This window comes from Mercenaria mercenaria, chromosome 15, assembly GCF_021730395.1.
Source record: "Mercenaria mercenaria strain notata chromosome 15, MADL_Memer_1, whole genome shotgun sequence".
NCBI lineage: Eukaryota > Metazoa > Mollusca > Bivalvia > Venerida > Veneridae > Mercenaria > Mercenaria mercenaria.
Window position 1 is genome coordinate 46907648 of NC_069375.1, and position 17127 is coordinate 46924774.

The 17127-nt window shown below is 33.5% G+C and overlaps 2 protein-coding genes and 1 pseudogene across 2 annotated transcripts; 2 read left to right on the forward strand and 1 right to left on the reverse strand.

Annotated features, from left to right (window-relative positions):
* Positions 1-326: 326 nt before the first annotated feature.
* On the forward strand, positions 327-4280 carry LOC123552504 (uncharacterized). Its single transcript, XM_045342217.2, has one exon. It carries the CDS (start codon positions 1135-1137, stop codon positions 1711-1713), a length of 579 nt encoding a protein of 192 aa, XP_045198152.1. The 5' UTR covers positions 327-1134; the 3' UTR covers positions 1714-4280.
* A 1687-nt stretch (positions 4281-5967) lies between these two features.
* LOC123561505 (uncharacterized) lies at positions 5968-8669 on the reverse strand. The gene is made up of 3 exons (XM_045353935.2): positions 8106-8669; positions 7488-7647; positions 5968-6420 (listed from the first exon to the last, which is right to left on the reverse strand). Exons 1-3 carry the CDS (start codon positions 8235-8237, stop codon positions 6236-6238), a joined length of 477 nt encoding a protein of 158 aa, XP_045209870.2. The 5' UTR covers positions 8238-8669; the 3' UTR covers positions 5968-6235.
* Positions 8670-11886: 3217 nt separating this feature from the next.
* On the forward strand, positions 11887-15935 carry LOC128548840 (perlucin-like protein; annotated as a pseudogene).
* Positions 15936-17127: the final 1192 nt, after the last annotated feature.

Below are 17127 nucleotides of genomic sequence, written 5' to 3' on the forward strand. Positions count from 1 at the left end.
ATAATAGTATTAAAATGAAAACCGTGCTATAAACATGCACACTTTGCCAACAATTTAAAAACAATAAACAAAAAGAACAGCATGTTTAAGAAATCTTGCAGTTCAGAAAAGAAAATGTGACAAATGGCTGATCAGAACTTTAATTACTCATAAACAACGCTTTTCAAAAGTAAAATAGATTCACACATGTAATCTTTATTTACTCTTTTTAAAAATATCACTAAGCGTATATCCTGTTTGGTATGAATATTTAAATGCTGATTTCGATAAAAAAATCACTTTATTGTACATGAATGAAATTTGAAATAACGTTTTCGTCATAATTAAGAAAAAAACATTAAAAGTTAAATGCCATTATTAATGGTGTTTAGCAGGTGACTATATAATTTATAAAATAATTATTTGGTCTGTTTAAATTAAAAGTAGTGTGTACCCGGAAGTAGTCATCGGGCTTTAAATTGAAGTTTCTCTCAATCATTTCAAGTTTCTGTTTTATCATTTATTCAATATTTGTTTTGTGTTATCGCAAATAACTTATCTAAAACCAAGTTGAAAATCTGAAGGAAAGTGCTTGTTGAAGTTCATAGTGATCTTTTTGAAATAATATTTGGGACACTTTTAAAATATTAATGCGTTATGTGTTTATTTACAATAAAAACCTATTGTGGAAACTGAAAAGAACATTTATATTCAATATATTGACTATTGAAATTTTCATAAAACATATTTGGAATACCGAGGTCATAAATTGAGAATTTGTAGCAACAAATGAATGCAGTATTTTGATAAATTGGATATTTAATTTGGTGGCAAAGCCAATGACTACATTGTTGGTAATTTACACGCTAGTATTTATCATGAACATATAGGAATATATTTACGCTCTGAAAGATAATATTTGTAAACAGTGATTGTTATTTATATTGACAAACTAAATACAGAATAAGGAGTTTCAAGATTTAAGAAATATCAACTAAACAATTGAAATGCAAATTTAAAGTCTTATTTCAAGACAGCAATCACAAAATTTATCACAATATGATAAAGTGATAATTTGTAAAGTGACAACACTTGTGCGATAAAACTTTTCGGAACTGGAAATAATATAGTTATTTTTATTTTGATTAAATAATCATGGCTTTTGTTGTGACATACCACAGTCTTTCTAAACACAACATTCGGAACTTGTATGGCGGACTGCCTGCGGAAATAAAATGGCGGACATCAGCAAATGAGAAAGCAATTGTGCCTGCGCAGAGAATTCATGAACAGATGAAGAAATCAGCGCCGCATGAGAAATTTCTAAATGAACGATATTTTGAATATGATCACGAGAATGAAATACGAATTCCAAGAGCCCCAGCATTTCGAAGGTTGTCACGTGAAAGTGTTGACGAAATAGTACTCAGACTCTCTCAACCTACTGTAAGCAAGAGACGGCGTGCGTCAGATATATGTGAGAGAGAAATGCGGCGGTCGTTCATCGAGAGTTGCAGGAAATGCCGAGCAGTATCTGCACGCCCAAAAGCGAGCAGACGAGAGGCAGACGAAATTACAGAACGAATTTCACTGCCAACTGTTACAAGTAACGTGCGGAGTAGTATGAGAAGTCTTAGAGAATTCAGTGTAACGGAAGTACGCGATGCTTGCGAAAAATGTTCACTTACTCCATCTAACAGATTTGCTAAAGAGTTCAGTATTTACGATATTTGATCTGGTTTTATTTTTTTCTTTATAGTTGCAAGCATTTGTATTCTCGCTAGGATATGATTTGAAGTTAACAGTTTCGTTTCCGGACTAACTCTGAAAGCATACTGACATAAACAATATAGAATATTCCTTATTGTTTTTTGGTGTGGGGAGGGGGGAGGGGGTCAGTAGCTCATTACTTGTAGCCCAAACCAATTTGCTGTTGGTACCCATTATATGTTGTACTGTTGTACATTTTCATGCGTTCAAAAAACAACAAAATATTTAAAAACAGGTCAATAACAGATGGACTTACATTAAATGTTCATGTTATTGTCTGGTGCACTTTCAGTAGAATCACTCCACTTCAAAATGAAAAAATATAGCTATTGATCTTCAAAAAATAAAACAATATATATTAGACCCAATATATCTTATATTATAAGAGAACGCAATTAATTTTACCGTTTACCAGTCATGCATTTTAGTCCCTGCATAAAACTGCATGGGAGGTTTTAAGAAAGTGTGATAATAACCGAGAAGGTTTTGCCGTGAATGTGAAAGTTCAATATCAAATTTCATTAGAATCACCTCTGTTAAACTTAAAAAAGACCCATACAAACTAACTTTTACATGTACATTTGAAAGAAAGGATTAGAACGAAATACAAATCTTATCTATTATTTAAAATATGTCTAAATACTGTCCACACAGGAACACAGTGCTAAGTTACACTTAGTAATTTGTCGCATTGTTATGCGCATCTTTGGCGGCCACAGCGCATTCCGAGTGCAAGCGTGCGTACTGTGTTCCGTTCGGCTAGGCTCTTGATATTACAAGGACTTCTCAAATCTACACACAATTAGTTTGCACCTGAGGTCTTTGCTGATCAATATGATGGCATAGTATAGTATAAAATTATTTAAGAATGTAAGAAGATAAGCGTATCTTTTAGTTTTCAACCCCCTTTAACTGTTTGTCACACTTTGATGAAGTTACGGCAACTCTAGAAAAGAATGTCTTTAAAACAGCAGTGGAAAAGTAAATATTTACGAACACATTTTTCAGGTCTTTGAATTTTGTCTACGAGGGGCGTTCAATATGTAATATTACTCTGTATGTAGTTCCGTAACCGCTTATTATTTTTAGATGCGGTTTTCGGCACAATAATAGAGCAATTTATTGGCAACACAGTGTTATATTAATTATAAAAATCGGTCGATTCAAAGTAAAAATATAATCATTTGAGTGAGGTGTACTTTGGTATACTGGACAATTTTATGTCCAAAATATTGAGATTGTAATATGCAATTCCTTGATCTGTTATTCAACAACTAGAACTATAGTTCATTTTTCAGTTTAAACAAATAGAACAAATCATGATCTTTACAAAAACATATGAAAACATCCTGATGAAGGTCATTATATGATCGAAACCGGTAGATCTTATTAAATTAGCTAACTGCACCCAGAGTTTGATGTGTTGTTCCTCTTAATTCTCTCTTTTAAAAACACATGAAAACTAAAATAAATAACAGTTTATAACAGTTTTAAATTGAGTGTGTATATTTTTACTCGAAACATGATAAGACGAGTACAGTAAGCCTCTGCAATTTTGCCAGGCGCGATAATCATCGTTTAAAAATTCTTGTATTTTAAGTTGATACTAGTATCTTAATTCTCGATTGCGAAACTAGTTCTTACAATTTTGATTAATCGCTCTCAACACCCATTCCAGATGGAATCAACCTTGAGTTTAGATTTTTTAGTTGTTGTAAAATTAAAAATGCAATAAATAGGTTAAAACAAACGCAAACTCATCACAAATTGCTATAGCTCGTAGAAAAATGATAGAATTTTGTGATTTTAAAAGTTATTCTATTTTTCGGAGACTCTGGATGCTCAAGACAAACCTAAATTATAATTATGGTCCAGTATACCTGAGTACACCTCACTAAAATGATAACGGAGCTACATACGGAGTACCATTACATATTGAACGCCCCTCGTATATGTCACAAAGGGTATTTTTGATGTTATAGTTTGTTTACTTAATGCATTTTTTTTTATATTTTCGATACTAGTCTGATGACTGTCATTTGTTGATAAACAGGTGAAGTTGTATTTGTTATGAATTGTACACTATCTAATACCTGTAATTAACGTTATGCATTTTCTGTTGACATGCGGTGTAATTTTACCGCTAAATAGTTCAAAGTCATTTGAAGTTTGCCAGTTACTTTCTGTTAATAATCTGGTTACTTCAGAAATTCTTTATATCTTTTTAAATTTTTTATCTTAAAAGGAAGTACTCAACTTCCATAGAAATGTGCATTACATTCATCTTGTTTACTTAGTGTTTAAATGTCATAACTTTATTTCGATAGTTATATTACATTCACTTTATAATATATTTATCAAATTGATGAAATCAAAAAAGAGATGAACATGTATATTCTTTTGAATTAAACAGACCATATTCGTTTGCAGCTCGCAAAACATTTTTTATAACTGAGCTTACAGGATAAATGACTTCTTGTCATTACACTTCGTTTGTTTGTTAGTGCTATAGATTAATAAAATTTAAATCCAGAAAAGCAGTTGTAGTTTATTAAAAGCATTCCAATATGTTTTATTTTATTCCTGTCTCGATGGATGGGACGTTATTACAATTGAAAACAAGGAACAAGACTGAATCTTTCAAATGCAGGGGAGTTTTGTTCAAAAAGCTGAGAATAAACTAACCTAGACTATTTAGCCCAAAAAAGACTCTTCATGCAAGCAGGGCCCGTCCGCTTAGCTCAGTAGGGAGAGCGTTGGTCTACGGGTCGTGGGGTTACGAGTTCGATCCTCGGGCGGGGCGTATGTTCTCCGTGACCATTTGATAATAGACATTGCGTCAGTACATGACTGAAATACTATTGAAAAACGGCGTTAGACCCAAACCAAACAAAGAAACAAAAACTTCCTTCAAGAATATGCTAAGATTTTACACGTCCGTATATTTTATCAAATGCTTTACAGTTTGGATAACTTCCTCCTATTTACTAATTGCACGATTTTCTATCTTATGGAACACCATTGTTGCTTGATCCTATTGTTTTATTTCACAAGATGCATTCTAATTGTTTGTAGTGCAAATACCTTTCCCAATGCATTTTCTTCTATTTCATTAGAGGTATTTCATAGGTATGAATCATTTACTCTATCTACGGTTTGTTTTCGTCTCGTGTGGACTAGAATGTGTGCCTTCGACATTTTGTTATATCTGTTAAGCTCACATTATTTCTTTGATTACTAGAATCGTGCAGACAGTCATGATTTTCCAGAGTCTGGTCATATAATTCACTGGGTCTTCTTTATTTGTATTCATTTCTCCATATTTTTAGTCCTTCTTTAAACGGACATTAGCAAATTCAGCATTTCGACTCTCATTTTAATTATCTACAGCCTCGACGACAGCTTTTAAACAGTTTGTCAACTCCCTATCTTGTTCTTGCAACTCAGACATCCTTTGGTCAAAGCTGACTGAATCCCGGTTTATTCTTTCTACTACTGATATATATCAGTGTCTGCATTACGACTCTGAGTAGAATTTTCTTCAGTTTTGTGCAAGGTTTATGGTTTTATAAATTTCGGGTATTTTTAAGTCTTACCCCTTGGAGGAACTGATGTAAAAAGTAACAATTTTGGACAGCGTTCTTTTCTTACAAAATGCAAACTATTTTTCCTCGTGGTTCATCGGCCAAACATATCATTCAAAACACAAGTTCCCCCATTCATGATTATACTGACTTAAACGATCTAATGAAGTTTGAGATAGCATACTATGTATATATATCTTACGAAACTTTTACCATATACTGGCTGCTTTAGTTGGTGAAAATGTCCTTGTGTATATTACATTTTTTTCTAATTACTTAACGTTATTTCTATGTTGTGAAAAAAATCTGATCTGAAACAGAAACACGAATATTTTGTTTCATACAAACTTTTAGCCTCAGTAGCTGTGATGACGTATGCTTAGTATTGCCCGAGGTCAGGTGCCTCGGAACTTTACCTCAGCGTCTTCAAATTATGTGTCTATTAGACCAAGAGATTTAAGTTTGTACACCAAAAACATCTCAAGCCCCTTTAAAAAGTAAAAACACAAACCAAGATAGCCACAAAGAGGGCCGTCATGATAAACATATCGATTTAGCAGATATGTTTATCTGTTGAGAACTGAACTTAAGTAGCTCATCATTCAGACAGATTAGATGAATACAAACACATGGACAAGAAGCGTATCTTGTTTTATTGTTCGAACTGAAGTTATATCCTTAACAAGACATTGTCATAAATAGTTTCGATTTTAACATTTAACTACCTTGTGAAAGACGTTCGCAAAACAGTAAACAAATTTCTTTGATGGCTTCTACTAAACGCAACCACACAATGTTTTTAACATTTCATTTAAAAAGGACAACAACAACAATAGCAATGTAAATACATGGTAAAATAATACTGTCTCGGTAATTTGAACAGGAAAAATCCGTGTCAACAGTTATCCTATTTGCGTCAGCTGTCGCCTAGTCTGGTATTCACGCATGCGCGAAGACTGGGTTGGTCGCGTCATCCTCTCTGTAAGCATTGTCTGTTCACGTTCATCAATCTTCTGAAGTCCGAGATATTTTGAGTGCGATTTCTCTTTTTCTTCTCTCATTGTTTTATCACTTGTTAAGGAAATACCTATAAAAAAATAAAACAAAATAAAATCTTATCCAAAGGTACTCATCATTGAAGATAGTAAGCAGCTTTGCCTTGTAATAAATGCTTTGTTAATAATATATATTGCAATGTACTTTGACTAACCTTTCAGCGTCGATTACTGTGTTTGCTATTTAATTCACATGGACAGATAAAACATCCGTACTTGACAAAAGCATCCCGATACCTAGATTAGGATAAGGACTATGTTCGACGAAAGCCTAACTGGCGGAGACCTGCCATTGTTATCAAAGGGCAATAGTACGCGTCAACTTCCATATAAACGTCGTTATCAATTAAAATATTCATGAAGGGTATCCTCTTTTCCTTTTATGCATTTGCATTGGTTCACATATTCAAGCATTGGTTCACATATTCAAGCATTGGTTCACATATTCAAGCTGCCCGTCCACTTAGCTCAGTAGGTAGAGCGTTGGTTTACGGATCGCGGGGTTGCAAAGTTCGATCCTCGGGCGGGGAGTATGTTCTCCGTGACTATTTGATAAACGACATTGTGTCTGAAATCATTAGTCCTCCACCTCTGATTCATGTGGGGAACTTGGCAGTTACTTGCGGAGAACAGGTTTGTACATGTACAGAATCCAGGAGCACTGGTTAGGTTAACTGCCCGCCGTTATATGACTGAAATACTGTTGAAAAATGGCGATAAACCCAAATCAAACAAACAAACATACTCAAGCTGATACTGACTGTGAGACTGACTAACTGTAATCCTGTCTAATGTTTATGCTACCTATATCTGAGATGTTTTCTGGTATTGTTTCATGACGTGGCGTACCTGTATCATACAACTTTCAAGCACTTAAGTTAAATTATAACGAAATTTGATTAGTGTTTGTATAATAGTTTGATATATCGTGTACCACATCTCTTTCATATTTTCAAAACCATTCAATTTTCAACAAAATGTACATGTAACAAAAGATAAGGCCGAATGGAAAAAAAGCAACAACACAAATAACGTCAGTTTGTTTCCAAATGCAATGCCATTAACTACGAACGATGGTGATTTAAGGTCACTTATATACCTCTGCTTGCTATTGTGGGAGTTGTCAGGCGAGTAACGACCCCATCAACCTCATGGCGGGAAAGAATCCGGAAGGCTGGCGCACGTGGTATGAGACAACTGTATTCTGGAACAAACTCGGAAGATTTGAGAACATATGTTTTCAGATGGTTATTCTCTTCCTGGAAATAGACAAACGAAATATTACAAACTAAGACATGAATTAACTGTATATAAGTAACGTTATACTGACGCAAGCTCAGTTTAAAACTGTAGGCAAGTATATCAAAATGGCATAATGTAATCTGTAATAAATGAACGCATTTACCGTTTAGAGAAATTCCTGTCAAGTCCATGTAATAGTAAAGCGAAATATGTGTTCGCGTTAATACTGAACATGTACACAAATACTTAACTTTGTTACTCTCCCTCGTTCTCTAAAACTAGTTTAGGCAAATTCCTATATTGAATTAAATCACCTATGTTGCAATTATATTAAACAATCACAAGTACATAAATAGGTAATAAAAAGCCAAAATACATTGTCTGTCCTGTTTCTGGAAAAATAAGTAAAAGGTAATCCCCAATACCTTGAGAGCGCAACAGAACCTTCAAACACTGATGCTGTAGTTATACAAACCTTGAGCTTGAGTTGTTCTTGTGTTGGATACGGCGCAGAATGCCTGTATTTGAGAACCTGCGGGAAGCCACTGTAAATGTGTTTTAAATCCCTGCTAAGGATTGAATTGAATGATGTCTTGAACTCTCCCATTATTTGCTAAAAAACCTTGACGCAATGAAATTTTTCTTTTATTTTTTTCTCTTTTTTTTTTATCTAAGTATATTACACAAAGAAACTAAATTATCCTGTTTTTGAAAAGTTTCACTGTTGTTTTATTTATACAGTTTTCTTCAGATTAATACGTCTGTTTATTTATTTTTCAAAATATTTTTAATTTCCACTCCCGTTTATAGTTGACATTTAATGTTTAAATCACTGATATCAATCCAAGTTTCTAATATTGTACATATATTAAAGTGTTATTTAATCTTTCAACAGTTACGAACATATCCGATAAAGGCATTATGTGCGCTATTGTACTTTTGAAAGTGATTGAAATAGTGTATTAAGGGATTTAAAAACCTTTAAATCAATAATCCGCGTTGAACAGATCTATACAATGTGCATTGTTTAATACACCACTGGATGATTTTGTAAACTTTGACGCGCCGCTATCTTGACCGATTAGTTTATCCGTATCTTAAGGCTCAGGTTAACCCACTTTGCAGTTCTGTTGAAAACAATGCATATGGTTATAATATACTATATGATGAAAGTCTCTTGCATATTGACAAATACATTCACGCGAGAGCCTTTTCCTCAAACTTTACTATAATTTCATGTTTTGTGAAAAATCAGTATCAAGTGTAGTCTCTGATTGTATTTATATTAGATAGCATGGGGTGTACTTCAGCAACTGGCCTTGGGAGAGAGGGTTTGTAGCCATAATACTGTTCAAACCCTTTCATTCATTTAACCAAAGAAATTCTCTTTCTAATTTTCATTCTATAGTTATAGCTTCGTCTTTTAAACATTATCAAGTTGTTTTCATCAATTAAGTACATGACTGGAGCGAAAGCCCTTTTCTTCCTTTTCTCAAACCCTTTCTTTGTTATTTCATTCTTTTTCAGTAAGAAAGCATTGATTATTGTCGTTTTCGTGCTCGTAGTAGACAAACAAAATATATAGGTAGACAATGTGCTTAAATTATTGAAGGCATTCCTTTTTTTCACACGGATTTGGTGAACAGTTTAATAAACAAGTATTATCTATAGACGGTTATCTCATTGTCGATGTGCTTTGTGCAGTTAGTGTTGTACTAATTTGTCATTTTGTGTCTATATACAGATATCATAATTAATCAACACCTCTGCTTTTAAATATAGGAAATAAATTATGCCAGATCAGATGAACTATCATAGACATTGAATATTTTTAGACAGTTCTGAAATAATAGTTGGTAATGATTTGATATTTTGTTGACTCATTATGATCAAGAAAGGTGGAGTTGCAAAGAAATATGCTGCTTTAAGACATAGGACATGGACAAGCAAGTTTCCAAAACTAATGAAAAAGAAGGAACACAATTAAAACATTTATAAATGAGACAGGCGAATGTGTGAACTACGCTATAGACAAAACAAACTTAGAATATTAGGATCCAGATTAAAGTATAAACAAAGAAATGTTGAACGACACCTATGCAGAATAAATCGGTACAAGTTTCTGTTTTGAGAACATCGAATAGAGTATGCAACTTTAAAACAAATATTAAAGAAAAACATAAGACATTAACATAAACAAGAAAAAACAAACAAAATATTAGACAATGGATAGTAAAACCAAAACAAGTATTATGGAAGAGAAAATCATATTTAAAGAAAAGACCCACACTACAAACTCATAAGTTATAAGGATCACCAAAATACATAAGTGGTAAAGCTAAACATCATAAACGGTACATGTAGGCCGACATGTCCCTTAGACTGGTGACCACATCGTAGGGAACGAGTCTCAGAGGTCTGTTATGGCGGAAAATTCACATTAAGAGTGGTAGATGTCTTTTATTTTGGCTTTCATCTTATTCAGTTTCACATTTAAGCGCTTCAGTCGTACGCCAATGCCTTCTATGCTTGATCATATTCCTTTAGGCATTGAACGATAGATTTCACCCAGCATCGCTAATAAATGTTCAAATTTTACAGAGGAAAAGATCTCGCTTTTTTCCGCTGTTATGTCAAAATAAACGCATTTCTTCAAAAACATAACTCTTTTGTATATAGAAATGATGCAAAACTAAATTCATGCTCCTTAAATGTGTTTGGAAACGTAAACAATATTACTGAATAGAATCCGTCAATTTGTTTGCAAGGTTAGACAGCAGGACTGTTTCATTCTCTGCTTCGTTCACTGTAGAAACCCTAATACTGCAATTATCATTATTGTATAAGCCGTTAGAATGACAAAATATGTACTTGATATTGCTTATAATTGGTTCTTCTCTGTGCTGTCAGAATTCTGTGACACCATTAACTGACACTGGCAATACTGCATGAAGTGCAGTAAAACAGAGTACAGAGAGCCGCCACGATCCGAGAGTCTTGTTTACAACTTGATGCTGTGTTAGGTATTATATTACATTTATTGATTTATATGTCTTTACAATTATAAGAATTATGATCAGTTTTTATATATTCACAGATTTAAAATACCTTTCCAAAAATGTATATTTTCTAAATATAATAAAATGTTTACAATACTTTGTGAAGATTTTAGCGCATAAGATTTCATAAAACGTTTGACCCCGCCTTAAACTGGATCAGTTAATATTTGAAATGGTGGCTATTAAAATTAAGCGTAAGTGACCATTTTGTACACATTTGGCAGGTACCTTAACGGTAAATTTTCGTCAATGTCCGTACATTCGTCTTATCTTATTCATATCATAATCATATATAGTTATTTAGAAAACAGGAACTATCTATTCAGCCACTTGTTTCTCAGTACAATAATAAAATTATACAATATTTTCAAACAACAACCGGAGAATAGCGAAAATCGCATAATTATATCGAACGCAAAATTTGAAAGCTGATTGCCATTATTAGCCTTAACAAAAATACGAAACACGAAAACAGTAGGACTTCAGAAAAAGATTAAAAAATCTTAATAAATTTAGAAGTTTACTTACGTATCAACCAGCACGTTTATTCTTTATTAGGCAGCAAATATTAAAAGAAAACAATTCACATTGATATTCAACTGGAAAGTGAACTGAAGTTGTAGACGGAAAAGTTGTTATTATAATTTTCTAAGCTGGTTTCATGAATAAATGTGTTCTACTGTAACTATTGATGATATTGTTGTTTTCACAAGAATATGTCCAAATTGTACAAAGTCCTACGTAAATGGTTATTACCTTTGTTTAAATAAAATTGTATCCAGCAAGCAGATGGTTGTATTGCATTTGAAAGATTTTCAATAACGTATATGCATATATCTTTCTACAGGTAAAAACTGATAAACAGACTTTGTTGATTTGTTGATTTGTCAACTTTTTAAAATAAATGAAGCTGATTAATGTAACCGGGGATATTTTATCAATGAGAGTAATAACCCATATTGTATTTGACATTGCCTTTCATGATGTGTTCTCTTCTACATAGGAAGCAAATTTCTATATGAAAGGGCTTATCGTTTCGCAGCATTAATGTTTAACAAAGAATTCAGAAATCTTAAAATGTTTTCAATGAATTAGCCTACTCCTTCGAAGTAGAGATAACAATTTAAATTGACCTATCTGTGACATATTATAATGAAAGATAGGTAACATTTAGCGCATCTCGTAATATTCAACGTTATGAGGGTGTTTGTATTTTTAACTTTAGTTATTGGGATATGTAAGTACAGTTTAGATATTGTCAAAAGAAAATTTGTTTGCTGTATGTATAAGATCAAAATATCTATCACTCATGAACACTTTAACTTATATTTGCACTTGTGGCTATGCCACTCGTGTAAACATTACATCTTGTGTTCACTTGTGAGGGAAACTTTAATCCTACACCGAAACAAACAAATACGCTCTATATATACACTGTTAAGTGTTGAATACAACTTTATACTTCTCTACATTTACAATTTTCTGCGTGTTGCCAAGATTGCTGGATACAATATTATATTTCTCTACATTTACATTTTTTCAGCGTGTCACCAAGATTGTTGTAAACTACATTATACTTCTATACATTTACACTTTTAGGGTGTTGTCCAAATGGTTGGATGCGGCATGATTCAACGTGCTACCATTTTAGCCACGACTTAGAACCGTGGACTGGGGCCGCCGTAACGTTTATTCCATCATTATAAGCATTTTATTGTGAACTTATTGTTATTGTTCTTTGTTCAACATGTTTCTGCGATAGATAAGATCAAAGGTTTGATTATTTCAGTTTTTCATAGATGATTTTTTACTATTCTTATACATATCAATTCATATTTTCAAATATTTATAAAAGCGTTAATTCATTTTTTTTAAGTACAAGTAATTGTCATTTTCAAGATCCAAGTAAATTTCTTATTGTGCAAACTAAGGTATACGTGTACGCATCATAAGCATCTGAATTTATGTGTTTAGGTCATATCTTCAGTATATGTGTCAGACAATGGGTGGAAAATTGGTGGAAATCGAGACAGCTGCCGAGGATGCTTACCTGACACCTATTGTGGACAATCTGAAACATGTGTTTGCACCTTTTCTTTTTATAATTATTACAGACGGATCGGAGCTACTAGTTTCCCTGTCAAATTTTTTGTTCGATTCATGCAAAGTTTTTCTGTCTGTTTGAAGGACGAAACTGTAAATTTCAATTTTATCATAATTACCTGGTCAATCTTAATACCTCGGATGTGAAAAATTCAGAATAAAGGTTCTCATTAACACACAGTTGAATAGAGAATATACAATAAAGCCTGGCTTGAAGACTGTAGATTTTACTCATCATCTGAAATGTTTCTCAAATGTTTTACTATTAACGAAACACTACTTTCTGAAATATGGAACACATGATGACTCGTTTGGGACAAAATGTTACATTAAATGTCTATGTTTTACAGTATAACTCGTTGGGGTCACAAAAAGCTGTGGCGAACACACAACGCTTTAAATGTAATGCATAACGATTATCTGATGTATAGCAAACATGTCTGGGAAAACTGTGATTTCAGTCATTTTTGACATGTTTAATTGCTGTTTTATCAAAACAGAGTTGTACTTACGTATTCATATTCATTAATATTAATGACTTCATATTGATTTGCCATTGGTCTAGTTCTGATATTTTATTCAAATGATTCAGATTTCAGTATTGGTAATAATTAAAAAAATACAAATTATGGTCAGGCGCTGCTATTAATTTTCCATAGGCTTTCATTTTAAGAAATGACTCAGTCACATACCCCAAAACCGAGAGATCTAAATGAGAGATAAAAATGTGATTCCTCTAATAAATTAACACTTCAGACACCAAAATTTGAATAAACCTAACCTATCCACTTTTCCCGCACAATTTCTCTTCAAACACAACTTCTCCCATTGCTGAATCGCATAGTTTCAGGCCACATGCGTACTGACACCTACTCTTTTAAAGTCACAATTGAAAAGTCATGCATTCAGTCAGACATATATCACAGAAAACAATGCATTGCTAGATTTTGACACAAATTTTATGGTTGTAAGCATTACCGTTTTATCCAATCAGCCTATGTCTCATTGACTCTTACACTTTTACAAACCAATCCAAAGCCGAGTTTCAATTAAATATGGACGGCGAATCATTATATCAAGGGAAGTAACTGCTTTTCATGATTTTAGAATTTGAATTAAGATGATCAGATGAGCAATGTACTTTCATGATACTTTAGCTTTATATCACTTGATTAAATATTTGGAGTTAAGATGTATGCTAATTATAAAAACGTCGCCCAATGGCAAGGAGAGTTTACGACATATTTTATTCATCTTTTGTTTTATGTTAGAGATTTTAAAAGTTGTTTAAATAAATTATTGTAATTATTCAAAATATACATGAATTGATCATTAAATAAATATAATGCAGTTACACATCTAGCGTATTTAATGTGTTACAAATGACAGTAAATCTTGAAATTTCGAACTAAATAGCTAAATATCAAGTTAGGACACAGAAATGTGTTCCTTATAACCGAGTCGTCTGTTATATCCGAGTTCGTTATATCCGTGTAGTTTTCAAATTGAATATATTGAGAAAAAAGCGGGCAAGAAAAATGAGTTCCTTAAAACCGAGATTTCCTTACAACCGAGCACAGTGTAAGTGAGTTTTACTGTACAGTACAATAGGTTATGTATTTTTCGATCTTGGGATCAGAGTCAGAGGTTTTTGTACAACAATGCCATACCTCAGTTTAATCACTTATATAACAGAAGTATAGGTAAGGGTTGATTTCTCGGAAGCATAGAACACCAAAAACACATCCTCAGAGCCACGCACTTGCACAGGAAGCCCACAACAAAAAGAAGCTGTATTGGAAAAATATTACAGACGGGTTGCTTCAAAAGTCTAACAAGTACATATAAATTTATGCAAAGTATAGATAGAGAGGGTAGAAGTGATGGTAGAGGGGATGCAAAAAAAAAAGAGCACAAATGAAAGGGGAAAGGAGGGGGCGATAGGGGTAGTGAGGAGGAGGTAAAACGCTTACATCAAGCAAGAAAACATACGCAACAAACAATACGAGACAGACAGAAAACCAGTTGAAAATAGGGGCACCGCCTTGGAATGGTCAGTAACCTATATAAAGGAAACTGGGGGTTTAAACGCGTTTAGGGCATGCCAACCTCACACTTACCCTATTTTCAACTAGATAGACAACACAGTGTAAATAAAATCCCCGCTGAGAAAGGCTCTAACATTAGCGCAAAAATACCAGATTAATTAAGTAAAACATAAAATTAAGGTAAATCTAAGGTATAATTACACCAATGTACTCAACAACTTGTCTGAAGTCAGAGCACCAAGAGCTTAACTGTTAAGGGCATGACTAAGAAAGCTGCAAGACAGAATTCAACTTCCTCCGTCCGTTGTATGTAGGATTTAGGAGAAAAGCATCATGGAGTCTTACACACTATTAGTCATCGCACCATCAAATAGGAAAGTATTACATAAGCTTGTAACAGAAAATTGATCAATACAAATATGTAAGTATGTGTAGATTTATAATGCCAGATTTCTGTTATGATTGTGTTTCCTTTTCAGAGAACTACTGGATACTTATTAGGTTTAAGTGACATTCAAGAAGAAGGTATCTGAATGTGGATGGACAGTAAAGTCAAACTGAGTACCTCTGGGTTCAGCAGCTGGCTTCCTGGGGAGCCAACTAATTCACACGGAAATGAAAATTGTGTAACATTTAACCATGACTCAGGTGGTAAATGGAATGACTGGCAATGCAATGGACAATCACATTACATGTGCGAGAAAGAGAGGTATCGATCAAATTAAATATCAATCTTCCATGTGTAATATAGAAAACTATCATGAAATAATACTCAATTCGACGACGTACATGCTTATTAATTAGAAATAGGTTTATATTAACAAACATCGCAGTTCAACAGTTAGACGATGTAAGATTTAAACGATGCAGACATTATGCCTACATGTCGTCCTCAAAAGAACGTTTTTCCTGGTTGTCCGTACGTCCAGCCGCCCCATCCCACCCCCACTTCCCTTTAAACAACATCTCCTCCATAACCGTCAGGCAAACTTTTATGAAAATTCACAGGGATGTTTGTTTGATGATTCTCTTTAAAATTGCTCAAAGAATTGAATTCCACACAGAACTCTGGTTGCCTTTGCAACCGAAAGGAAAACGTTTGAAAATCTTCTTGTCCAAAACCGCAAGGCATAGAGCTTCAATAATTGTCATGTGATATTACCTAATGGTCCTCTATAAAGATTGTTCAAATTATGCCCCTGGGTTGAAGAGTTCCTTGGAGTTCATAAGTTTAACATAGACTGGTATAGGAAAAAAATCTTATTGTCTGAAAGTACAAGACCTAGGCCATGTGGTCATCTACCCTTGATTGAAAAGAGGGCCTGCCATGGGAGTTACAAATATTACATAGACTTATATAAAAAAACTTTATAAATCTTCTTGTCTGAAAGTTCAAGGCCTAGGCCTTTGATATTTGGTATTTAGTATTGCTTCGTGGTTTTCTAACTATACCCCTGGGGTAAAAGAGGCCCTGCCCTGGGGGTCAATTGTTATATGAGTTATATAGAAAAAAATATTTTAAAAACTATCTCATCATATTTCCTAGACTGTTTTATTATAATTACCTGGTTACCCCAAGTAATAAGGGTCATTTGACTTTGACCTTGACCAACTGACCTACTTTTTGGATTTTTAAGATACAGCCTTGAAATTTGGATGACATATACAGTTTTGCACACCGCTCTTAAACAGACTTCCAGTGACCATGAAAATGACCTATTGACCTACTTTCAGTTTGACATTTGAAGCATGTAGTTCATATTACCCAGGTGAGCGATCCAGGGTCATCATGACCCTCTTGTTTAAAATTTGCGTGAAAGTGAAAAGTCAGCAAGGATATGATGTGTTGGCCGAGTTGGCATCCCCATTTCAAGTCATAGCTTTGTAGTAAAAGGTTGACTGGTTTAAAAATATTTTGTTTTAGTGAATGTCGGGTTGCTGTAAATTCTTATTTTTAGATATCTAGTAAGATCTCACAGATAATAAGAGTGACATCCTCTACTTGAACTCTTTGACAACGTAGCAAAAATTCTGAATAGGCAAGGAAACATATTGCCATATGACGCTATTCGTAATATATAGACTGTGTATTTTATGTATCTGTCTATTTCTAGGGAAAATGATATCATAGTTGGCTGACTGTTTTTGAATATGAATTGAAATTGTAAAATGAATCACAAGAAATAAAACAGTTATATTATGTATTTCACACTGTTTCTCTTTAAATCGTTAATCGTCTAGTCTAGTATCTTAGGAGTAAATCTGTGCTTCTCTTAGATGATCATCA

Bases quoted from the DNA above. Each gene is read 5' to 3' on its own strand.
- LOC123552504 (XM_045342217.2), top strand. From the start codon at position 1,135: ATGGCTTTTGTTGTGACATACCACAGTCTTTCTAAACACAACATTCGG.
- LOC123561505 (XM_045353935.2), bottom strand. From the start codon at position 8,237: ATGGGAGAGTTCAAGACATCATTCAATTCAATCCTTAGCAGGGATTTA. The intron at 7,648-8,105 runs GTTTGTATAACT...GTCTATTTCCAG, and splicing joins AAGAACAACTCAAGCTCAAG to GAAGAGAATAACCATCTGAA. The intron at 6,421-7,487 runs GTATATAAGTGA...ATTTTTTTATAG, and splicing joins TCCCACAATAGCAAGCAGAG to GTATTTCCTTAACAAGTGAT.